This window comes from Pleurodeles waltl, chromosome 1_2, assembly GCF_031143425.1.
Source record: "Pleurodeles waltl isolate 20211129_DDA chromosome 1_2, aPleWal1.hap1.20221129, whole genome shotgun sequence".
Lineage (NCBI taxonomy): Eukaryota > Metazoa > Chordata > Amphibia > Caudata > Salamandridae > Pleurodeles > Pleurodeles waltl.
This window is the reverse complement of record NC_090437.1, coordinates 139,560,093-139,578,645: the sequence shown is the minus strand read 5'-3', so window position 1 is coordinate 139,578,645 and position 18,553 is coordinate 139,560,093. Positions and strand designations below refer to the sequence as shown.

Genomic DNA, 18,553 nt, shown 5'->3' with positions numbered 1-18,553 from the left:
TGCCACCTCCCAGCGAAACCAGCAAAACCGTAAGTACTCCCCCCGCCCAGCCCCTCGCCCAGCCCCTCGTTACTCACCTCTGTTTTTCTGAACTTCTGTCTTCTGCTCTGTCCTCCAACTTTTTCTTCGTACCTCTGCTGTCCTCTCTCTGTCCATCTCCCTTCGCTTTCTGCTCCCCCCTCTGGTAGCCATCTTCCTCCGGTTCTGCTCTTCTCCTGTGTCCTTCTCTTCCTCCTCACCGCACTTTCCTCGTGTTCCGCTCTACCTCTGGGTCCCGCTCCTCTTCCTCACCGCATTTTCTTCCTGCTCTGCTCTTCCTCCGTGTTCTTCTCCTCCTCTGCACCCCATCCTGCGTGTTCTTTGTTCTTCTGTGTTCTTCTCCTCTTCTGCACTCCATCCTGCGTGTTCTTTTCTTTTTCTGTGTTCTTCTCCTCTTCTGCACTCCATCCTGCATGTTCTTTTCTTCTTCTGTGTTCTTCTCTTCTTCTGCACTCCATCCTGCGTGTTCTTTTCTTCTTCTGTGTTCTTCTCCTCTTCTGCACTCCATCCTGCGTGTTCTTTTCTTCTTCTGTGTTCTTCTGTGTTCTTCTCTTCTTCTGCACTCCATCCTGCGTGTTCTTTCTTCTTCTGTGTTCTTCTCCTCTTCTGCACTCCATCCTGCGTGTTCTTTTCTTCTTCTGTGTTCTTCTCCTCCTCTGCACCCCATCCTGCGTGTTCTTTCTTCTTCTGTGTTCTTCTCCTCTTCTGCACTCCATCCTGCGTGTTCTTTTCTTCTTCTGTGTTCTTCTCCTCTTCTGCACTCCATCCTGCATGTTCTTTTCTTCTTCTGTGTTCTTCTGTGTTCTTCTCTTCTTCTGCACTCCATCCTGCGTGTTCTTTTCTTCTTCTGTGTTCTTCTCCTCTTCTGCACCCCATCCTGCGTGTTCTTTTCTTCTTCTGTGTTCTTCTGTGTTCTTCTCTTCTTCTGCACTCCATCCTGCGTGTTCTTTCTTCTTCTGTGTACTTCTGTGTTCTTCTCCTCTTCTGCACTCCATCCTGTGTGTTCTTTTCTTCTTCTGTGTTCTTCTCCTCTTCTGCACTCCATCCTGCGTGTTCTTTTCTTCTTCTGTGTTCTTCTCTCCTTCTGCACTCCATCCTGCATGTTCTTTTCTTCTTCTGTGTTCTTCTGTGACTCCTCTCCTCCACTTCTTCTGGGCTCTTCTCTTCTTCTTCTGTACTCTTCTCTCCTCTGCTTCTGGGCTCTTCTCTTCTTTTCTTGTGACTCCTCTCCTCTGGTTCTTCTGGGCTCTTCTCTTCTTTTCTTCTGACTCCTCTCCTCCGCTTCTTCTGGGTTCTTCTCTTCTTTTCTTCTGACTCCTCTCCTCCTCTGTAATCCATCTCCTCCCTTCCTTATCTTCTTTCCCTTCCCCTCTATCTGACCCCCCTGCCCTCTGCTTTCCCGCCGCCACCACCCGCTCGGCCCCACACCCCGCTCCCATTCGTCGCCCCGCCTCCCGCCCCAACTGACCTCTCCTCCCCCCCTCCTCCCTCTTATGGTGGCCGCTGGCGCGCCGAAGGCGTGCCAAAGGCAAGCCCATCTGTGTCCGTCCGCGCCTGGACCGCGCCCAGCGCCACGACCCCTGGCTCCCAGCCCTCCCAAACCCAGCAGCACCGCTACGACCCCACCTCCCTCCACGCACGCAACCAGGGACGCTCCAGAACCTGCTTCCAAGCCAACCTGAAACGCACGCATGGACCCTTCGCATGCCTTACCTGCAAACACACCTTCCACCGCGACTGTACCCCGCCCGCCAGCCCACGTGCCAATAACCTTCTCAAATGCATCCTCATCAACGCACGCTCCGTCCACAAGCACGCCATTGAACTATGGGACCTCCTGGACTCCACCGGACGTCACCTTCATCACTGAGACCTGTATGAACGCCTCCTCAGCCCCCAACGTCGCCATAGCCATCCCCGATGGCTACAAGATCACCAGGAGAGACCGCACCAACCAAGTCGGAGGAGGAATCGCCATTGTATTCAAGGACTCCATCAACATCACCACCTCCACCGAAGACACCCCCCTCGCTGCTGAACACATGCACTTCCAGATCCACACCGACCCCAGGACCACCCTCAGAGGAACTCTCATCTACAGACCCCCTGGACCACGCGCCCTCTTCAGCGAATCCATTGCTGACTTCATCTCCCCGCACGCCCTAGCCTCGCCAGACTACATCCTCCTCGGAGACCTCAACTTCCACCTGGAGCAGAACAACGACCCCAACACCACCACCCTGCTCGACAACTTCGCCAACCTCGGTCTCAAGCAACTGGTGAACACCCCCACCCACACGCTCGACCCCATCTTCTCCGCCAGCAACCACGTATCCTTCAGCCACTCCTCCGTAATACACTGGACCGACCACAGATGTGTCCACTTCACCTTCAGATGCAAGACTCTCCACCTCTGCACACAACCCATCCCACGCAGACATTGGAACAAAATCCCCACAGAACAGCTACTCTCCACTCTCAGCGACAACCAACCCATCTTCTCCACCGACCCCAACAACGCAGCCCTCAGCCTCACTCATTGGATCAACAACTGCGCGGACAACTTTGCACCCCTCAGACGCCTCCCAAGACAGACAAGCACCAGGAAACCTCAATGGTTCACAGACACCCTCAAGGAATCCAAAAAAAACTGCCGGACCCTCGAGAAACCCTGGCGCAAAGACCACACCGTAGAAAACATGTCTGACCTCAAAAATGCCACCCGCGAACACCATCAGCTGATCAGCGCCACCAAAAGAACTTCCTTCACAGACAGACTGGACAAGAACACTCACAACAGCAAAGAACTGTTCAACATCATCAAAGAGCTCTCCAATCCTAACGCCAACTCCAACGCCATCACGCCCTCACAAGACCTCTGCAACTCCCTCGCTACCTTCTTCCATCGTAAGATCACCGACCTACACGACAGCTTTGGACACCAGACCCAGCCAACCACCACAGAACATTTAACCCCAGCCAACGCCTGGACTCACATCAGCGCGGAGGAGACCAAAGCTACCATGAACACCATCCACTCCGGTGCCCCCTCGGATTTTGCCCCCACTTCATCTTCAACAAAGCCGACAACATCATCGCCCCTCATCTCCAGACCATCATCAACAGCTCGTTTGCTTCTGCCACCTTCCCCGAGAGGTGGAAACACGCGGAAGTCAACGCCCTCTTGAAGAAACCTATGGTGGACCCCAGCGACCTGAAGAACTTCCGCCCCATCTCGCTCCTCCCCTTCCCTGCCAAAGTCATCGAGAAGACCGTCAACAAGCAACTGACCAATTTCCTTGAAGACAACAACCTACTCGACCCCTCCTAGTCCGGATTCCAAGCCAACCACAGCACAGAAACTGCCCTCATCGCAGTCACAGACGACATCAGAACTCTGATGGACAACGGAGAAACAGTCGCCCTCATCCTCCTCGACCTCTCGGCTGCCTTCGACACCATCTGCCACCAAACCCTAATATCCCGCCTCCGCTCCACCGGTATCCAAGGACAGGCCCTGGACTGGATCACTTCTTTCCTCTCTAACTGCTCCCAAAGAGTCTACCTCCCTCCGTTCCGCTCAGACCCCACCGAAATCATCTGCGGAGTCCCACAAGGCTCCTCGCTCAGCCCGACTCTCTTCAACGTCTACATGAGCCCCCTCGCCGACATCGTATGCAAACACAACATCAACATCACCTCCTACGCCGACGACACCCAGCTGATACTTTCCCTCACCAAGGACCCCACCAGCGCCAAGACCAACCTGCAAGATGGAATGAAAGACGTCGCAGAATGGATGAAACTCAGCCGTCTGAAACTGAACTCAGACAAAACGGAAGTCCTCATCCTCGGAAACACCCCGTCCGCCTGGGACAACTCTTGGTGGCCCACGGCCCTTGGCACCGCACCAACCCCCTCAGACCACGCACGAAACCTCGGATTCACCCTGGACCCACTTCTCACCATGACCAAACAAGTCAACGCCGTATCATCTTCCTGCTTCCTCACTCTCCGCATGCTCCGAAAGATCTTCCGCTGGATCCCCGCCGACACCAGAAAAACTGTGACCCACGCCCTCGTTACAAGCCGCCTGGACTACGGAAACACCCTATACGCAGGAACCACCGCTAAACTCCAGAAACGTCTTCAGCGAATACAAAACGCCTCCGCCCGCCTCATCCTCGACATACCCCGCAACAGCCACATCTCCGCCCACCTGAGACACCTGCACTGGCTTCCCGTCAACAAAAGGATCACCTTCCGGCTCCTCACACACAAAGCCCTCCACAACAAGGGACCCGAATACCTCAACCGTCGCCTCAGTTTCTACACACCCACTCGTCAACTTCGCTCCGCCAACCTCGCACTCGCCGCCGTCCCTCGCATCCGCCACACTACGGCAGGTGGGAAATCTTTCTCCTACCTGGCGGCCAAGACATGGAACTCCCTCCCCGCCAACCTCAGGACCACCCAGGCCCACCCCGCATTCCAGAGGCAGCTCAAAACCTGGCTCTTCGAGCAGCAGTAACCCCCCTCCCCTAGCGCCTTGAGACCCTCACGGGTGAGTAGCGCGCTTTATAAATGTTTTTTGATTTGATTTGATTTAGTACTTTTAACAACTGAAAAGCACGGAAAGCAACAATTCTTAATGAACACAATGATTTGATTGAGGAGAGAGCAGAGCCAAAACGGCCCACAGAAGTGTGCTGAAACCAATGCTGCAGGAATAATCTGCATATCTCATCTATTCTACTATTAAGGAGCAGGATGCTTTTGGAGAAGGAATGGATTAGAACATGGAAAGGGAATGAATGTCAGTGCTGCATATTGATGCACTAGTTGCATCATAGGCCCTGGATCTGATCATTAGCACTAGTTCTATTATTCACCTTTTGCACTCTCATCTACAACTCATGCTTGTAAGTCTAGCACAGGTCAATAAATAACCTTGTTGACTGGCAATAAGGTCGAAAATATTGTGTTGTTTTGTCTGTATTTCAGATACTGTTTGAAAAAACGTGTTTTCGTTTTGATTCATATGTAAATATCTTAATTTTTTTCACAGTCATTTTCTACTCCAAGTTCTCCGTGGACTATGACGTCTTCAGCACGTTTTGTAAGATATTTATTTAAATATATTTTTAAATACTGCTGCAGCTATTTGTGGATGTCCATTTATCAATAAATATAATTATTTTTTCATTTTAGCAAAATGGGGTAATCATGGGTAATCCCTACATGGTGTACTTGACCTTGTGGAGGGACAGATTGAGGGAGAATGAGGCAGTGTCTTGACCAAATCTTCCACAAAACCACATGTCTGTGAGTTTCCTGTTTTCAGATATTTCTATCCTCATGCAAATCTTGACCTGGACCTAGAAAGGCACATAATTCATGCTCCTAGCACATGTATTATCCTTTAAGGTGATGGTGGCAGCATAAAGTTTCAGTGAACATTTAAGGCCTGATTTAGAGTTTTGCGGATGGGATGCACCATCACAAATGTGACAGAGTATCCCGGTCTCCATATTACAGGTGCCATAGGATTTAATGCACTTGTAATATGGAATGGCAGGATATCTATCACATTTGTGACAAAGTATTCCATCCACGCATCTCTAAATCAGGGCCATAGTCGTTTATGTGTAAAGGGAGTGGAAATGTACTAGCCCATACATGCAAAGTTCCTCTGATATAAGCTAGATCTAGATCCTTGCATGCCTACATATTTGTGTGTAGTTTGTGTGATGCATACAGCTTGACTGTCTGAGTGAGCCGAGTGATGGAGCCCTATGGTTCATGTTAGGGACCACTGGCTTGTAAATGTGCACAAGATGAAGATATGGTTACTTTCCTGGAGAGGAGACAGGCTTCCTTAGTAATGTAATAAGGTCATTTTGCTGCACAAAGATTCTTATTACACATCCTGAATACACTAATTTTGTGTAGGGTGAGTGTGTGAAGAATCCTTTAGGAGAGGCTAGGCTTAGCCTCTCTTCCCGCTCACTGTCAGTGTGGCTGTTGATAGTCAGGTACCAAACACATACCATTTTGTGCCTCTGTTGTGGGTGCTTCAAACTGGGGATAAGGTTGTGAGGAGCTCCAATCTAGACAAAGGCTGAATCTGGAAGTGAGCCTGAAAAGGACTGATGAAAGGCGATCCAACCCCAACTGTTTCTGAAAGTGCAGACCGAGCAGTGGCGAGTCCATATATCAAATACTCCCAAGAGTGTGGTCTGTGTGATCCCAGTTCGAATCTAGTCACCCAAACTCTGCAGCACTACCAAAGAGTGCCTGAGTGGATTGTCCCTACAAAATGTACCTGTTGCTGGTCTGTGGCAATTGAATGAGGTGCACCAACACAGAACCCTTCTCTTGCAGCCAATGGCACTTGTCCAAGTATGCCTGATGGTGCTGCCAAAAGTACCTAAACCTACTTCAAGCAGTTAGCCCATGGAACGACCTCACTGTGGGTCTGAGTGGACTATGCCTCTGTAGGTGAAACTGATACCTTGAGGCACTTGTCCATTGTGTCTCCAAGTGGGTGCCAGATTGGATTTGAGTCTGAACTGTAAAGTGCCCAGAAGTGACCCAATAGTTGTCACCAATACCTTAAAGCAAAAGAGGATTGTATCACACCAAGCATCCAAAGGGAAGGAGACCCCTCTCAAGAACACCAGTCTCCAACCAAGTCACCATGTACCCGCAAAAGGGCTGCTATCCTGAAGACTGCTGCAATCCTTCCTGCTGCTTCCTCTGAAAGCTATCATGCAGCTCCATGTCTGCTTACAGGATTGAAGAGTCAGCTTTTCTTCCCTGCAGAGAGAGGAGGATAGAGACTTAAGTACATGGAGGCCTAACCAAGGTCTACCACAGACTTGCATTCGTGAGAGACCTTAGACTGAGATTACTATATGAAATTGGGATCAGGGCATTTATTCTGTTGTCTTTTGATACTTATTCTAATGAAACTGTTATTCTAGGGTTGAAAAAAAGAAAAGTGAAATTGTGTCATGCAAGCAAAGGACAAAACCTAACTTTAGCTTAAACTGTTGATTTTTAGATGAAGCTGAATCTCTTGGAAAGGCCGTCTCATCAGAAATCCGTTCCCAAAAATTTGATCATGTCAAAATACCTGCGCCTACCTCAGGACCATGAAAAATATTTTTTTTTAGTGTTACTCTGAAGCCTATGGTGCTCAGGACACTCTGGTGCTACCTGAGCATAAGTTAAAAAGGCCATTGTCTACACTTTGCGAGAAACAGTCCGAATCAGCATTAGCCAATAGCCAAATGAAACTCCAGGTGGATGTTAGGCGCCGTGCCCTCTCACTTTCTATGCTCACTGTGTCCAATGTACAAGTTCAGAAAGTATAATCAGGATATAGAGATTCCCAATGCAAGAATGTTGTGTCACTATCTCTTGCTTTAACTCTTTCAGCCTGCTAGAGAACCTCTATGAGAGCAGTGATAAAATATGTCTGGATGACAGTCATCAAAAAAGAGACTCCAGCAAGAAGCCAGTTGAGGGGTCTCCCCCACAATTCCCGTTGGGTATGAGTAATTCTGCCCAATGAATGCCTCAGTCAAAGCCCAGGAAAATTTCAACAGGACAGCTGTCTAGTTCTACAGTGAGAAAAGAAACTGCAGTTCGATGACTGAGAGAGAAAAAAGGTAATTCATTGGATCAGGAAGTCAGGCGTTTTTAGACTGTGGTTCACAGTCATATCCTAAATGCATTGAGACTAGGACCACCCAATGGACAACATGATTACATCAAGCTTTAATTAATTGATAATTGGCTCTCTGATGGCCTATTTAATATTCTCCTTACATCAATCCCACTGTCTCATCCAAGCTCCAAACTAAGGCCCTCATTACAACTCTGGCGGTTGGCGGAGAAGCGGCGGTCTTACCGCCAAAAGGCTGGCAGTAAAAATTTTGGAATTATGACCATGGCGGTTACCGCCATGTTCATCCGCCACTTCCCCGATCCGACCGCCAGGGCGGAGACGACCGCTGGGCTGGAGACCAGGGTCTCCAGCCCGGCGGTCATCACAATACCGCCGGCGGTATCATGACCCAGCTGACTGCCATGGATTTCATGGGGTTAGGAACCGCCATGAAATCCATGGCGGTGAGTACTATCAGTGCCAGGGAATTCCTTCCCTGGCACTGATAGGGGTCTCCCCCATCCCCCACCCCCACCCCGAGTCCTTCCCCTACACCCCCCACCACCCCTGCCATCCCCAAAGGTGGCAGGACCCCCCTCCCCACCCTTACCCCCAACATTACATTACACATTCACACCCGACACGCACGCAGGCACCACCAACACACATACCTGCACACACACCAACATACATGCCAACAGCCACACACACAGTCATACACACACACCTACATTCAGACATACATGCACACATCCATACAGACATACATACAGACAGACACGCACTCATTTCCAAGCACACAACACCCCTGCATGCATACACGCACTCACACACCCCCTCTACATACACACACACACACCCCCATGCACCCACACATCACACAACAGCCCCCCACTCCCCTCCCCTAACGGATGATCAACTTACCTGATCCGTTGATCCTCCGGGAGGGGACGGGATCCATGGGGGCAGCTCCGCCGCCAGCACCCCATCAACAGAACACTGCCACACCGAATCACAGGACGTGATTCGGTGGGCGGTGTTCTGTTGACGGGGCGGTGGAGGTGGAGCTACCTCCACTTCCCCGCCGTCTGCCAGTATGGCTGCTGGCGGCTCTCCATCCGGAAAAGGACCGAGGGCTGCCAGTGGTCATAATGCGCCAAGTGGAAAACCGCCTCCACTGTCTTCAGCACCCTCTTGTAAAAAGACCGCCGAGGTTGTAATGACCACCTAAGTGTTCCCCCCCATTCAGCACTCTTTAACATCAGTACCCCTGGATATTGCAAGTCCGAGGAGTTCCATAACTATAACAAGGCCTCAGGTCAAGATCCCTTATACTGTTATGGAACTCCGAGGTGACTTGCAATACCCTTATCTTGTAGGCCAAGGGGTACTTTATTCTATATAATGAATGGTCACACCATCACCTTCCCCAAAAACTACTTAAAACCTCTAGTGCTTAGCTCTTTCATATGAAGGAGTGAGCATGTTTGCAAACATGAAGAATACAAATAAAACCTCTAGTGCAAAATTAAACACATCAACAAGCTCTTAAATATCTGCTGCAAACAGATATTTGAAATAGTTCAATACAAGTCAGTTTTTAATGAAAAAGCTGCAGTAGCTTGGAACGTGTAGACACATGCAGAAAGGTTCTAGCTTTTCTCTATCTAAGGAGTGCAGAAAATAAACATGTTCTCTCAGCTTGTCAGTGTATGGTATTTAAAAAAAGCAGAAGAAAAAAAGCAAATCTCCGTTTGTTGCTTTAAACAACTACATTAAATATGCTCCTGGACCTGACCTGCCTTGTACCTCGGCTGATGGCTCTGGTAGCAGGCATTGTGATGTCACATTTGACTGTAATAACCTTATAATAGTCAACTTCTGAGGTCTTTCCTTTATAATCGGCGACTTGATGCATCACATGTCACCAATTATAATGAAATTAGTGACTGTTGTTCATACAGGCATGACAGAATCCCATGTATTATATAATGATTTACAGTAACACAGGATCAACAAGAGGTCTCACATCTGCCTCACAAACCCCTCTGTGTGAAAGTAACAGTGCCACTATGGTACGAATCCCCAGTCATAGTGAAACAGTTAATAGGGTTTTTTCTCTGTAAGAACATGTTTTCCATTAAACCGTTACATGCCATTCTTTTAAATGACATGCACCATACTTTATGGGGATGTAAGGCTAACTAAGGGGTGACAAACATATTTGAAACAAGGGTTTAGACCTATCAATAGGGGCATTCTTGACAAGCTGTATTTCCCATTTGAACCTGCAGTGTCAGGCTACTGGTGCCAGTCTACAGTCAGTTTTCAGATAGCGGATGGCACAAAGAGTGATGGGGTCCACTTGTGACATTTAACTTACAGCCTCTAGATACACTTTGGTTCCAAATGCTACGGACTTAAAGCTAGTTAAACTGCCATTCATAGGTGCGCCAATCCCATCATTTTGACAGGGGAAGCACAGACATTTTAGCTTTGGTTAGCAGGGGTAAAGTGCACAGGGTTTTACAATCAACAAAAACATTCAAGGCAAATATGTAGGAGAGTGTCACTCAAAGGATGGTCATTTGCAGCAGGCTCTTTATATTACATTGGAATGTGGTGGGATATAAGGGATAACCACGACTGTTGCAGGTATATTGGCAATCATGAAATGTGCTTGTTTCATAAAAACTGGCATTTGGAGTTTCCACATATGCAAGAATATATGAACATATGCATTCCAGAGCACCCCTTGCAGAGAGGCAGGACATCAGGTGGTTTGGCTGTTTCAGTGGATAGTAGACTGAACTGTAATGTTAAGATGATTACATTGATTTAAGTGTGAACAATATATTGAATTGACTCTGCCCTAGAGATATTTAAAAGTAATTTTAAATATTTACAGTCAACCCTGTGGTACGGTGGACAAGTCACAACTTTTAGATATTATACTATACAGCTCTATAGTCTGTACAGCACTCTTTAAAGTGCACTGCTCTCTTTTGCCTAGGTTTGTGTTATGGAAATACCACGTACATAAGTAGATAATATTCTCATGACGAGCGAGGCCAATAAAGCTTCTTGCCATTAGTCTATCCTCATTTTGGCAGGTGACCTTAATGCACATTTTGAGCCCATAGTTTGATCTTTAGATCTCAGAACCTACTATTTTGACTCCTTAACTTATCTTGGCAAATAAACACCTTATCTTGACAAATAATCTTGTTCAAAAAGAGGTAGGCCCTTCAACATAGCCTGAAAGAGTCCCAATTTTTTAGAAGGTCTCTGGGGCAAACCCCTCTAATTATCAGCCAGTATGTCTAATAGATAAATCACAGACGATCTTCGGCCACATGGTATTACAACAAATAGGATGTAATGTCATTGCCTAGCAGGATTCTGAAAAGACATTAGCATGGTAGACTATGGGCTTAATTCACAAAGGTAACTTTAACATTTATGGAACTTTATGCTTTTGAGTATGTTTGATGCTTTTGGGTATTCACAAGCTCTGAGAGTGAGTTACTACTAAAAGAAAATGTAGTAAGTTCAGCACTACACATGTCCACTACTGGTACTGTAACACACTCCCATTGCACATAATGGAGGTACAGACTTAATATAAAACACATTAGCAAATAATGTTAAATTAAATGGAATTATTTTAAACAGCTAAAAAGCATAAATAAAAACAAAGTAGTATTACATTTATAAAATTAGTACATATACTGTATATTTTTTAATTATAAACATTTCAATAAGATTTTTTGAATTTAAACAATCATGTAACAATACACTTTATTAAAGATAATAAAAAATATTTTTCTTAATTCTATACATAAGTTTTAAGAATTAGTAATACACATTAAAAAGTATTTCTTTAGGTGGTGGATTATTTTTTAATTTAAACATTGGAAAAATAATTAAATTTTAATATATTTCCATTAATTACATTTTTAATTCAAACTATTTTAATGGTGCTGTATCTCCTTTTTTATTTTGCCCTACATTTAAATTAAATATATGAAATCAATTTACATTAGTATTTAATATAAAACTATTTTTGCTATTTATTTTTAATTTAAATAACCTTTTTTATTTTTCCCTATACTTTATCACGCAGAGATCTCTGCCCTGATTGCAGAGTCTTCATTAGTTAAGGTATAGGGGAAATAATTTTTTTTTTTTTAAAACTGGCCAATAAATATTACACATATTAAACATTTTTTATGTTAAATGTGTAAATGCATACCAGTACCTACGCCTATAGCGAAGAATTAAAAGATGTATTTTCAAGTAAATCTTGGCTGGTTGAGATATGCTGAAAGTCAATTTCAAGCTTTAGTTCTACAGGCCATTTGAGCAACCCTCTGGGTCAACAAAGCTAATGAAGCATGTTAATGGCATAGTGGAAATGTAGCATTAATGTAGCATTTTGTTCCCCTCAAGTCTGGTGAAGGTTAACTGAGCAGTGTCGCTAATACAAGGGGGATCCATGTTTGGCTGATGTGCAACTTCTGTATGCAAAATGTTATTATTTAATGCTGTATGGGCACTGTTCCACTGGTGGCACTAACAGATTATGGTGGGTAAAATTTAATACATTTGGCAGTTGTTTTTTAAATTTAGTATCTGAAATGGAAGGCCATATTTTCTGTCTATCCTCCTTATACAAGATTTACGAAATGTGAATTTAAAACCTGTCTAAAGAAACGTGGAGTTAGAATATATGAGATTATACTATGGTTTGGTAAAACAGCTGCCACCCAAGTGAGAGTCTTTGCATTTTTTAAGTACTTGTATTTTGCCTGGAATTTATGTAAGAAATTAATCACTGCCTATTAATTAAACAGGGGGAAATTATGAGATTCAAATTATTTTCATGAAGGTGAATATTTTAAGTCACTGTTATATTTTGATACACTGTGATTTTTTAGAATATTTCAAATGGGGAGATCAATTGAAAATATGTATATTTTTTCAATCTTATGGCATGCGATCCTCTGAAATAAACGTATTCTTGTCTTGGTAGATGTCTACCATTGGAAGTGATTTTTTGAAGGATGATGGGGTTGCCCTCTGTCGTATTTGTGACCACAAGGCCATTGTTGACTCAGAGTAAATATCTGTAAGCATGCTTTATTTGATATTTGGAGGATTCTTTTAGTTTTCTTTGAGGATACAAGATGGTTGAGGATACTTTCTACTTTTGTTTTAAGCCGAGAGCACTACAAAGACCAAGGTTGATTGTCCACACTCAGCTATCTGAAAAAGAAATGCATTTTTCAATAAAGCCATATTAAAACTATGGGTCTTATTATGAGTCTGGGGGTCTGACTGTAAGCCTGCCGCAGTTGCGGCCGTCAAAAGACCGCCATGTTAGCGGTCATCCAACCGCCGTATTAAGAGTTACTCAGCTCACCCTGCCAAAAAACAGCCAAAACCCCCAAACTGCCAGGACACTGGAGGAGGGAAAAAAGACGGTCCGACCACCAGCACCACCAGCCTGACAAAAAGCAACTGATCAAATTACGATCCACAAATCACAACGGTGGTTCTTCCATGGTAGAAAACCATTGGTGTTGCCAACCGCGGCAGTCTGAACTCACATCAGTCAGAACATTACACCACATTGGATAGTTCGAAAACCCCACACCTGACACACATTCACACACCGACACATGTACACACTGCACTATAAAACACACCTCTACACAACCCACAATCCTTTGCAACCAGAATGCCAATCACAGCCAACACTAGCCAAAAATTAAAGAACTAGCAAAACAATAGGCACCCCTACACATTCCACATACACAACATACACAACACACAATTTACAAAACCACACAATATACAACAACCGTCACCCACTCACATCACAGCAATCACACCTCATCCCAAACATTATTCATCCTTTTATTCACTACCTTACTGTCTTTACCACCATGTCCCCAACAAAAACACCCATGTTGCAGTGATGATGAGTTGAGGGTCATGGTGGATGAAATTGTCACGGTAGAGCCATATCTATTGAGAGCACAAGTCCAGCAAGCATGAATAGCCAGGAAAATGTAGTAGCGGCAAAGGATAGTCGACAGGGTGAACGCAGTAGGCAGTTACTCACGCACAAGGGAGGACATCAGGAAGAGGTGGAACAACCTCAGGGGGAAGGTACATTCCATGGCATTCAGGCACCAGCTGGCATCCTCAAGACTGGTGGTGAGCCCCCATCTCCTACTCCACAGTTCGCATCATGGGAGAAGAATGGTCATCCTGCATCCTGAGAGCCTGACAGGACTAGCAGGGAGGGTGGAGTCAGGTAAGTCACACCAACATTCAAGTCACCAAACAGTTATGTCTTGCATGCTCACTCATCACCTTTCCCCACCCCAATGACCAAACCACCCACCAACCCCTGTCTAAGTCTTCAAATTCCCCTCACTGCCATGCCACATGTCAAGTAAACTCACCTTGGGCCACAGTGTTTGGGAAGGTCATGTGAAGTCCTGGGAACTGACAGCACTACAACTCCCAGAAGGCACTGTTTCAACATTAGCAAAATCAGAACCGTGCACTAAATTTGAAAGGTCTTGCATGTGAAACTGACAATCAAACTGGACTCTGAGAAAACATCCCTAATAATGTCATGTACTTACCTAGGGGAACACCTAAATGGCAAAGTGAATGCACTTGCGTCCCAAGGGCATCCTCTTCCAGTGTGTGCTCCACAGTACCTGAGCCTCCTAATGTCACCCCTGACAGTGATGGTCCTTTCATCACTGGGCGTGGGCACACTGTTCCGGGGCACAGGTACATGGGGATAGGGTGCAAGGAGGGATGGTGTGGGCCAGAGGATGGGGCTGCAAGGAACACAACTGACCAGGAGACCATCTCCCAAGTTGTGGGAGCCTACCAAAATTCCCAAGGCATGATGGGCCAAGTACTGACCATGATGCTGGAGATCAGATGGATGCAGAAGGACAACCACCTGGAAGCCATGCAGCAGTGGCAGGCTGAAAATGCAACCCTGGCTTTCATTGCTGGGGTGCTGAGGGACATCAACACTAACCTGAGTAGCTGTGGTACCCAACATCAGGCCTCTTCCACTAGCCACAAGACATCAGGCCCCTCGATATCTGTGGCTGCTAGTGGAATGGAAGCCATGCCAGGGAAGGGAATGCCTCAGACACCCCTCCCTCTGTAGCACAAGAACCCCGCCGTAAACGTGGACATCCACCCAGACATCCAGAAGGAGCAGATGCCAAGACAAAACCCACTGCCAGGAAGTGAACCTCTCCTGAGTGGTTCCCCTTGTGTGTGACTGATACCCTGTTATGAAACCCAACTCTTTTCATATGGTACAAGGACACTGGACTTGTGTTTCCAAATGGTTTAGCTGCTACCCTGAGGATTTCATGCACCATGACCGAACCCTTCACTGTTAACTTTATTTCATTTCTGTTTCAATTCTTTTATTTTGTTGTTCACTCCCCAATAAATACCACTTATTCACAGATCCAGTGTAAGTGTGTGGTATAAACCATATACAACTGTCATGTATGACAACTATTGTACCAAAATGTTATACCTCTATTATGGTCATCACACATGTACTGGGCAACCAGGGTACAGATTGCATTGGCATTGTAACATGACACAAGTCACCTGTATTCTACATCTCCACATATTAAGTTGGAGCATGCCAATCAGCACATTGTGAAGTCATGCTGTGGACTTCAGTGTTTCAGCTTAGGTGTCATTCACTACCAACCCACAGAATACAGAAGTTTGGGATGTGTCAGTCACCATTACAGGAGGCAGACAGATCCTTTTAATTTATCATCAGCTAAAGCCCTATCACATACCCATACTTCATCCTCCCAAATGACCATACCCCGTAAAACTGACAGAGGTCAGTACTAATCTCCCCAACAATGGAACCTTTCACTAACCACAGCCAGGTATCTATAGGCTTGCAAATCACTTATGTCAGTCTTCAGACACATGCACATTGGTCTGCAATGAGGAAACACACTGAAAGCTATCCACAAGTTAGGACACATACAACACAAACCTAAATTATGGTAGAGGGTCTGGATACCACATCATGATGTGTTAGACAAAAATGGACACACACACATGTCACCATTTGAGCCAGCTCCAATGCCAAACAGGTCTATTTTGTGGACACTTCCAAACCACTGTCCTGACGCTCTGGGCATAGAATACATGCACCACCTGGTCTAAGCCATTTCCAGTGCTCGTGTCAGTCTGCAAATCCCATCTACCTGTGATGCTGTCTGACAATACCAAATGAGGATCAGTCAAACAGCCAACCTGCAAATCTGTGATTGACAAAAATAAGGTATATGCCAAGGTGGAACCCAAACATCACATTGTCTAGTCATAACTATAAAAGTGACTCTGAGTGTGCATTTTCTGAACAATAAACTAAGTACGTAACAGTTCTGTACACAACTTGAAGGAACATTCAGCATGCATATCTGAGTCATGAAATTTGTAAACACTTAAGGACACACTGGTGGTGGTAAAAAGAACATCACATGGTATGCATTACCTCATCAATACCCCATGGAATCATATTTGTAACATCCCATCACATACCTTGAGTCAGTTGAAGTACTGATTGATGACATTTGCCCTGATGTCTACAGCTTCATCCTCATCATGCTCATTCTCACTTAGCATATCTGAATTTCCACCCACAGGATCTGCTGGCTCCCCTCACCTGGTATGAATGGTATCTGACGTCTCAGGGCAAAGTTGTGGAGCATGCTGCAGGCAACACTTATTTGACATACCTTGTAGGGTGAGCATAGGAGGGCTCTTCCAGATTTGTCTATGCAGCGATATCATGCCTTCAGGAGCCCAAAAGTCTGCTCCACGAAACACCTTGTCCTTCCGTGGGCCTCATTGAAGCGAACTTCCCCTGGTGTAGTTGGGTACCTCACTGGTGTCAATAATTAAGGAAGGTTTGGGTAGCCAGAGTCCCCTGTAAGTTATAGTTGCACCAGTGTAAATTTAATCTTGGACATCCACATGTATGGTAGCAGGACAAAAGGTACAGACACACATGACTTATCAACCAGCCAGGACCTCTCTGTGTTTAGTTGTGTTATCAACAGTGGGATATTGCTGTTACGCATGATGAACAAATCATGCACTGATCCTAGATAGCTTGCACAAACTTGTGAAATGTAGAGGTCAGCTAAACAGACCACTTGGACATTTATGGAGTGGAAGATTTTCTGTTCCTATATACCGGTTCATGTGCACTTGGGAGAGCCAAGGCTACATGAGTGCCATCTATAGCTCCAAACCACATGTGGAATGTGTCCCAAAGGACATATATCTGCCTTCACATTGGCCAGATCCTCACATTGGGGACATTTGATGTAGCTGTCCATGTGTTTTAACAATGCAGACAGTACAGCCTTCAAACCCAGACTGAACATGGGCTGAAACATCCCTGCAGTTAGGGCCACTGTATTCTGAAAGGACCCAGTGGCCAGGAAGTGCAGCACTGACATGACTTGAATGATGGGAGGTATGCTATTGGGATTGCGAATGGCAGGCATCAGATCTGGCTCCATCTGATGACAGGGATCCATAATTGTATGCCTATCCAGGAGAGATATTTGGAGTACATGTCGCGCTTCCATGGTCTTCAGATCTGCTAGTGGACGGTACACTGGAGGTTGTCTTGATTTCCTCAGGCCAGGGTAACTGTGTGGGACAACCCTAATGTATGTGAATGACTCAATCCATACATGATACATATGATCTCAACAACATCACACATATATCTAAATCATGTCACGTTAAACAGTGAATATGTGGTATTCATCACAGAGCGAGGAATAATATGAAAGTCTACCGGATTCAAATCCCCTAAACCCTTGCATGTACACTATTTGGAGTTACATGTGACTGACAGTGAAAGCTATATCAACCGTGTACACATGTAATGCATATTTTTTGCACCTGTACCCTCTTCAGATTGTCATTTGTATGGTGACAACACTGTTTCATGTACATAACACAAAATACCTAATTTCACTTCCTCTACTATTTATATGCACATTAATACTTGTAAACAGTAGGCCTGCACTTCACACATTGTCATAGATATGATGCAACTTTCATTACTACACCAGACATATTTGAGCCCAAAACGTCAGCTGCCTGACCTACTGTACCTACTGTACTGGACATCAGGAAGTGACCTGACTCCGCTGGCAAATGTCGTCATGGCGGTAGGCGGTTACAACCGCAGTGGACATTGCCGCTGGAACACATTGCTGCCATTGGCAGACTTGAGCCACTGGCGACGCCTGGCAGCAGTGACAGTCCTGTACATGGCAGACGTGACTGTCATCTTCTGCACATTCCCTCACTTGTCTCCATACACTGCTGCCAGCAAGACCTCCAGGACCTGAGCTGCTGTGTACTGCCACTGGGCACAATCATGCCAGGTCCTGCAGGTGATAGGACCCTTGCCTTCTCTACGGAATAGCTTCCTAAGGTTGTGGAGGAGTTCCTACGTCTGTATGGACAGCAATATGGTGCACCAGAACAGCAGGTGAGTCCAGTACAATAACAATGGGTGTAAGGTAGAGTGTATGATGAGGTAGATGAAATGTGCACGATGAAGGAATGAGCTATCATGTGTGGGTAAATGGTTATGGGCACATGTGCATAGAAAGACTGTAACCCCTGATACATAGTAGGTAGTGTGTGATTTATGTACCCTGATCCAAATATGTACATGACAGCATACATATTAATGTTGGTGTGACAAACAGTTGTGGA

At 45.7% G+C, this 18,553-nt stretch overlaps 1 protein-coding gene across 10 annotated transcripts in view; it reads left to right on the top strand.

The window, feature by feature from the left end:
- LOC138297861 (uncharacterized) overlaps positions 1-18,553 on the top strand; it is a 1,048,787-nt gene that overhangs the window by 413,693 nt on the left and 616,541 nt on the right. For 7 of the 10 annotated variants that reach the window (XR_011204470.1, XR_011204464.1, XM_069236837.1 and 4 more), the window contains exon 4: positions 5,108-5,158. The exons of the other annotated variants lie outside the window; for them this stretch is intronic. Coding sequence is in view for 5 of the 7 variants with exons in the window: in XM_069236837.1 (XP_069092938.1) it covers positions 5,108-5,158 (51 nt within the window). In the remaining 2 variants the exon portion in view is untranslated. The remainder of the gene's footprint in view (positions 1-5,107; positions 5,159-18,553) is intronic. 10 annotated transcript variants of the gene reach the window in all.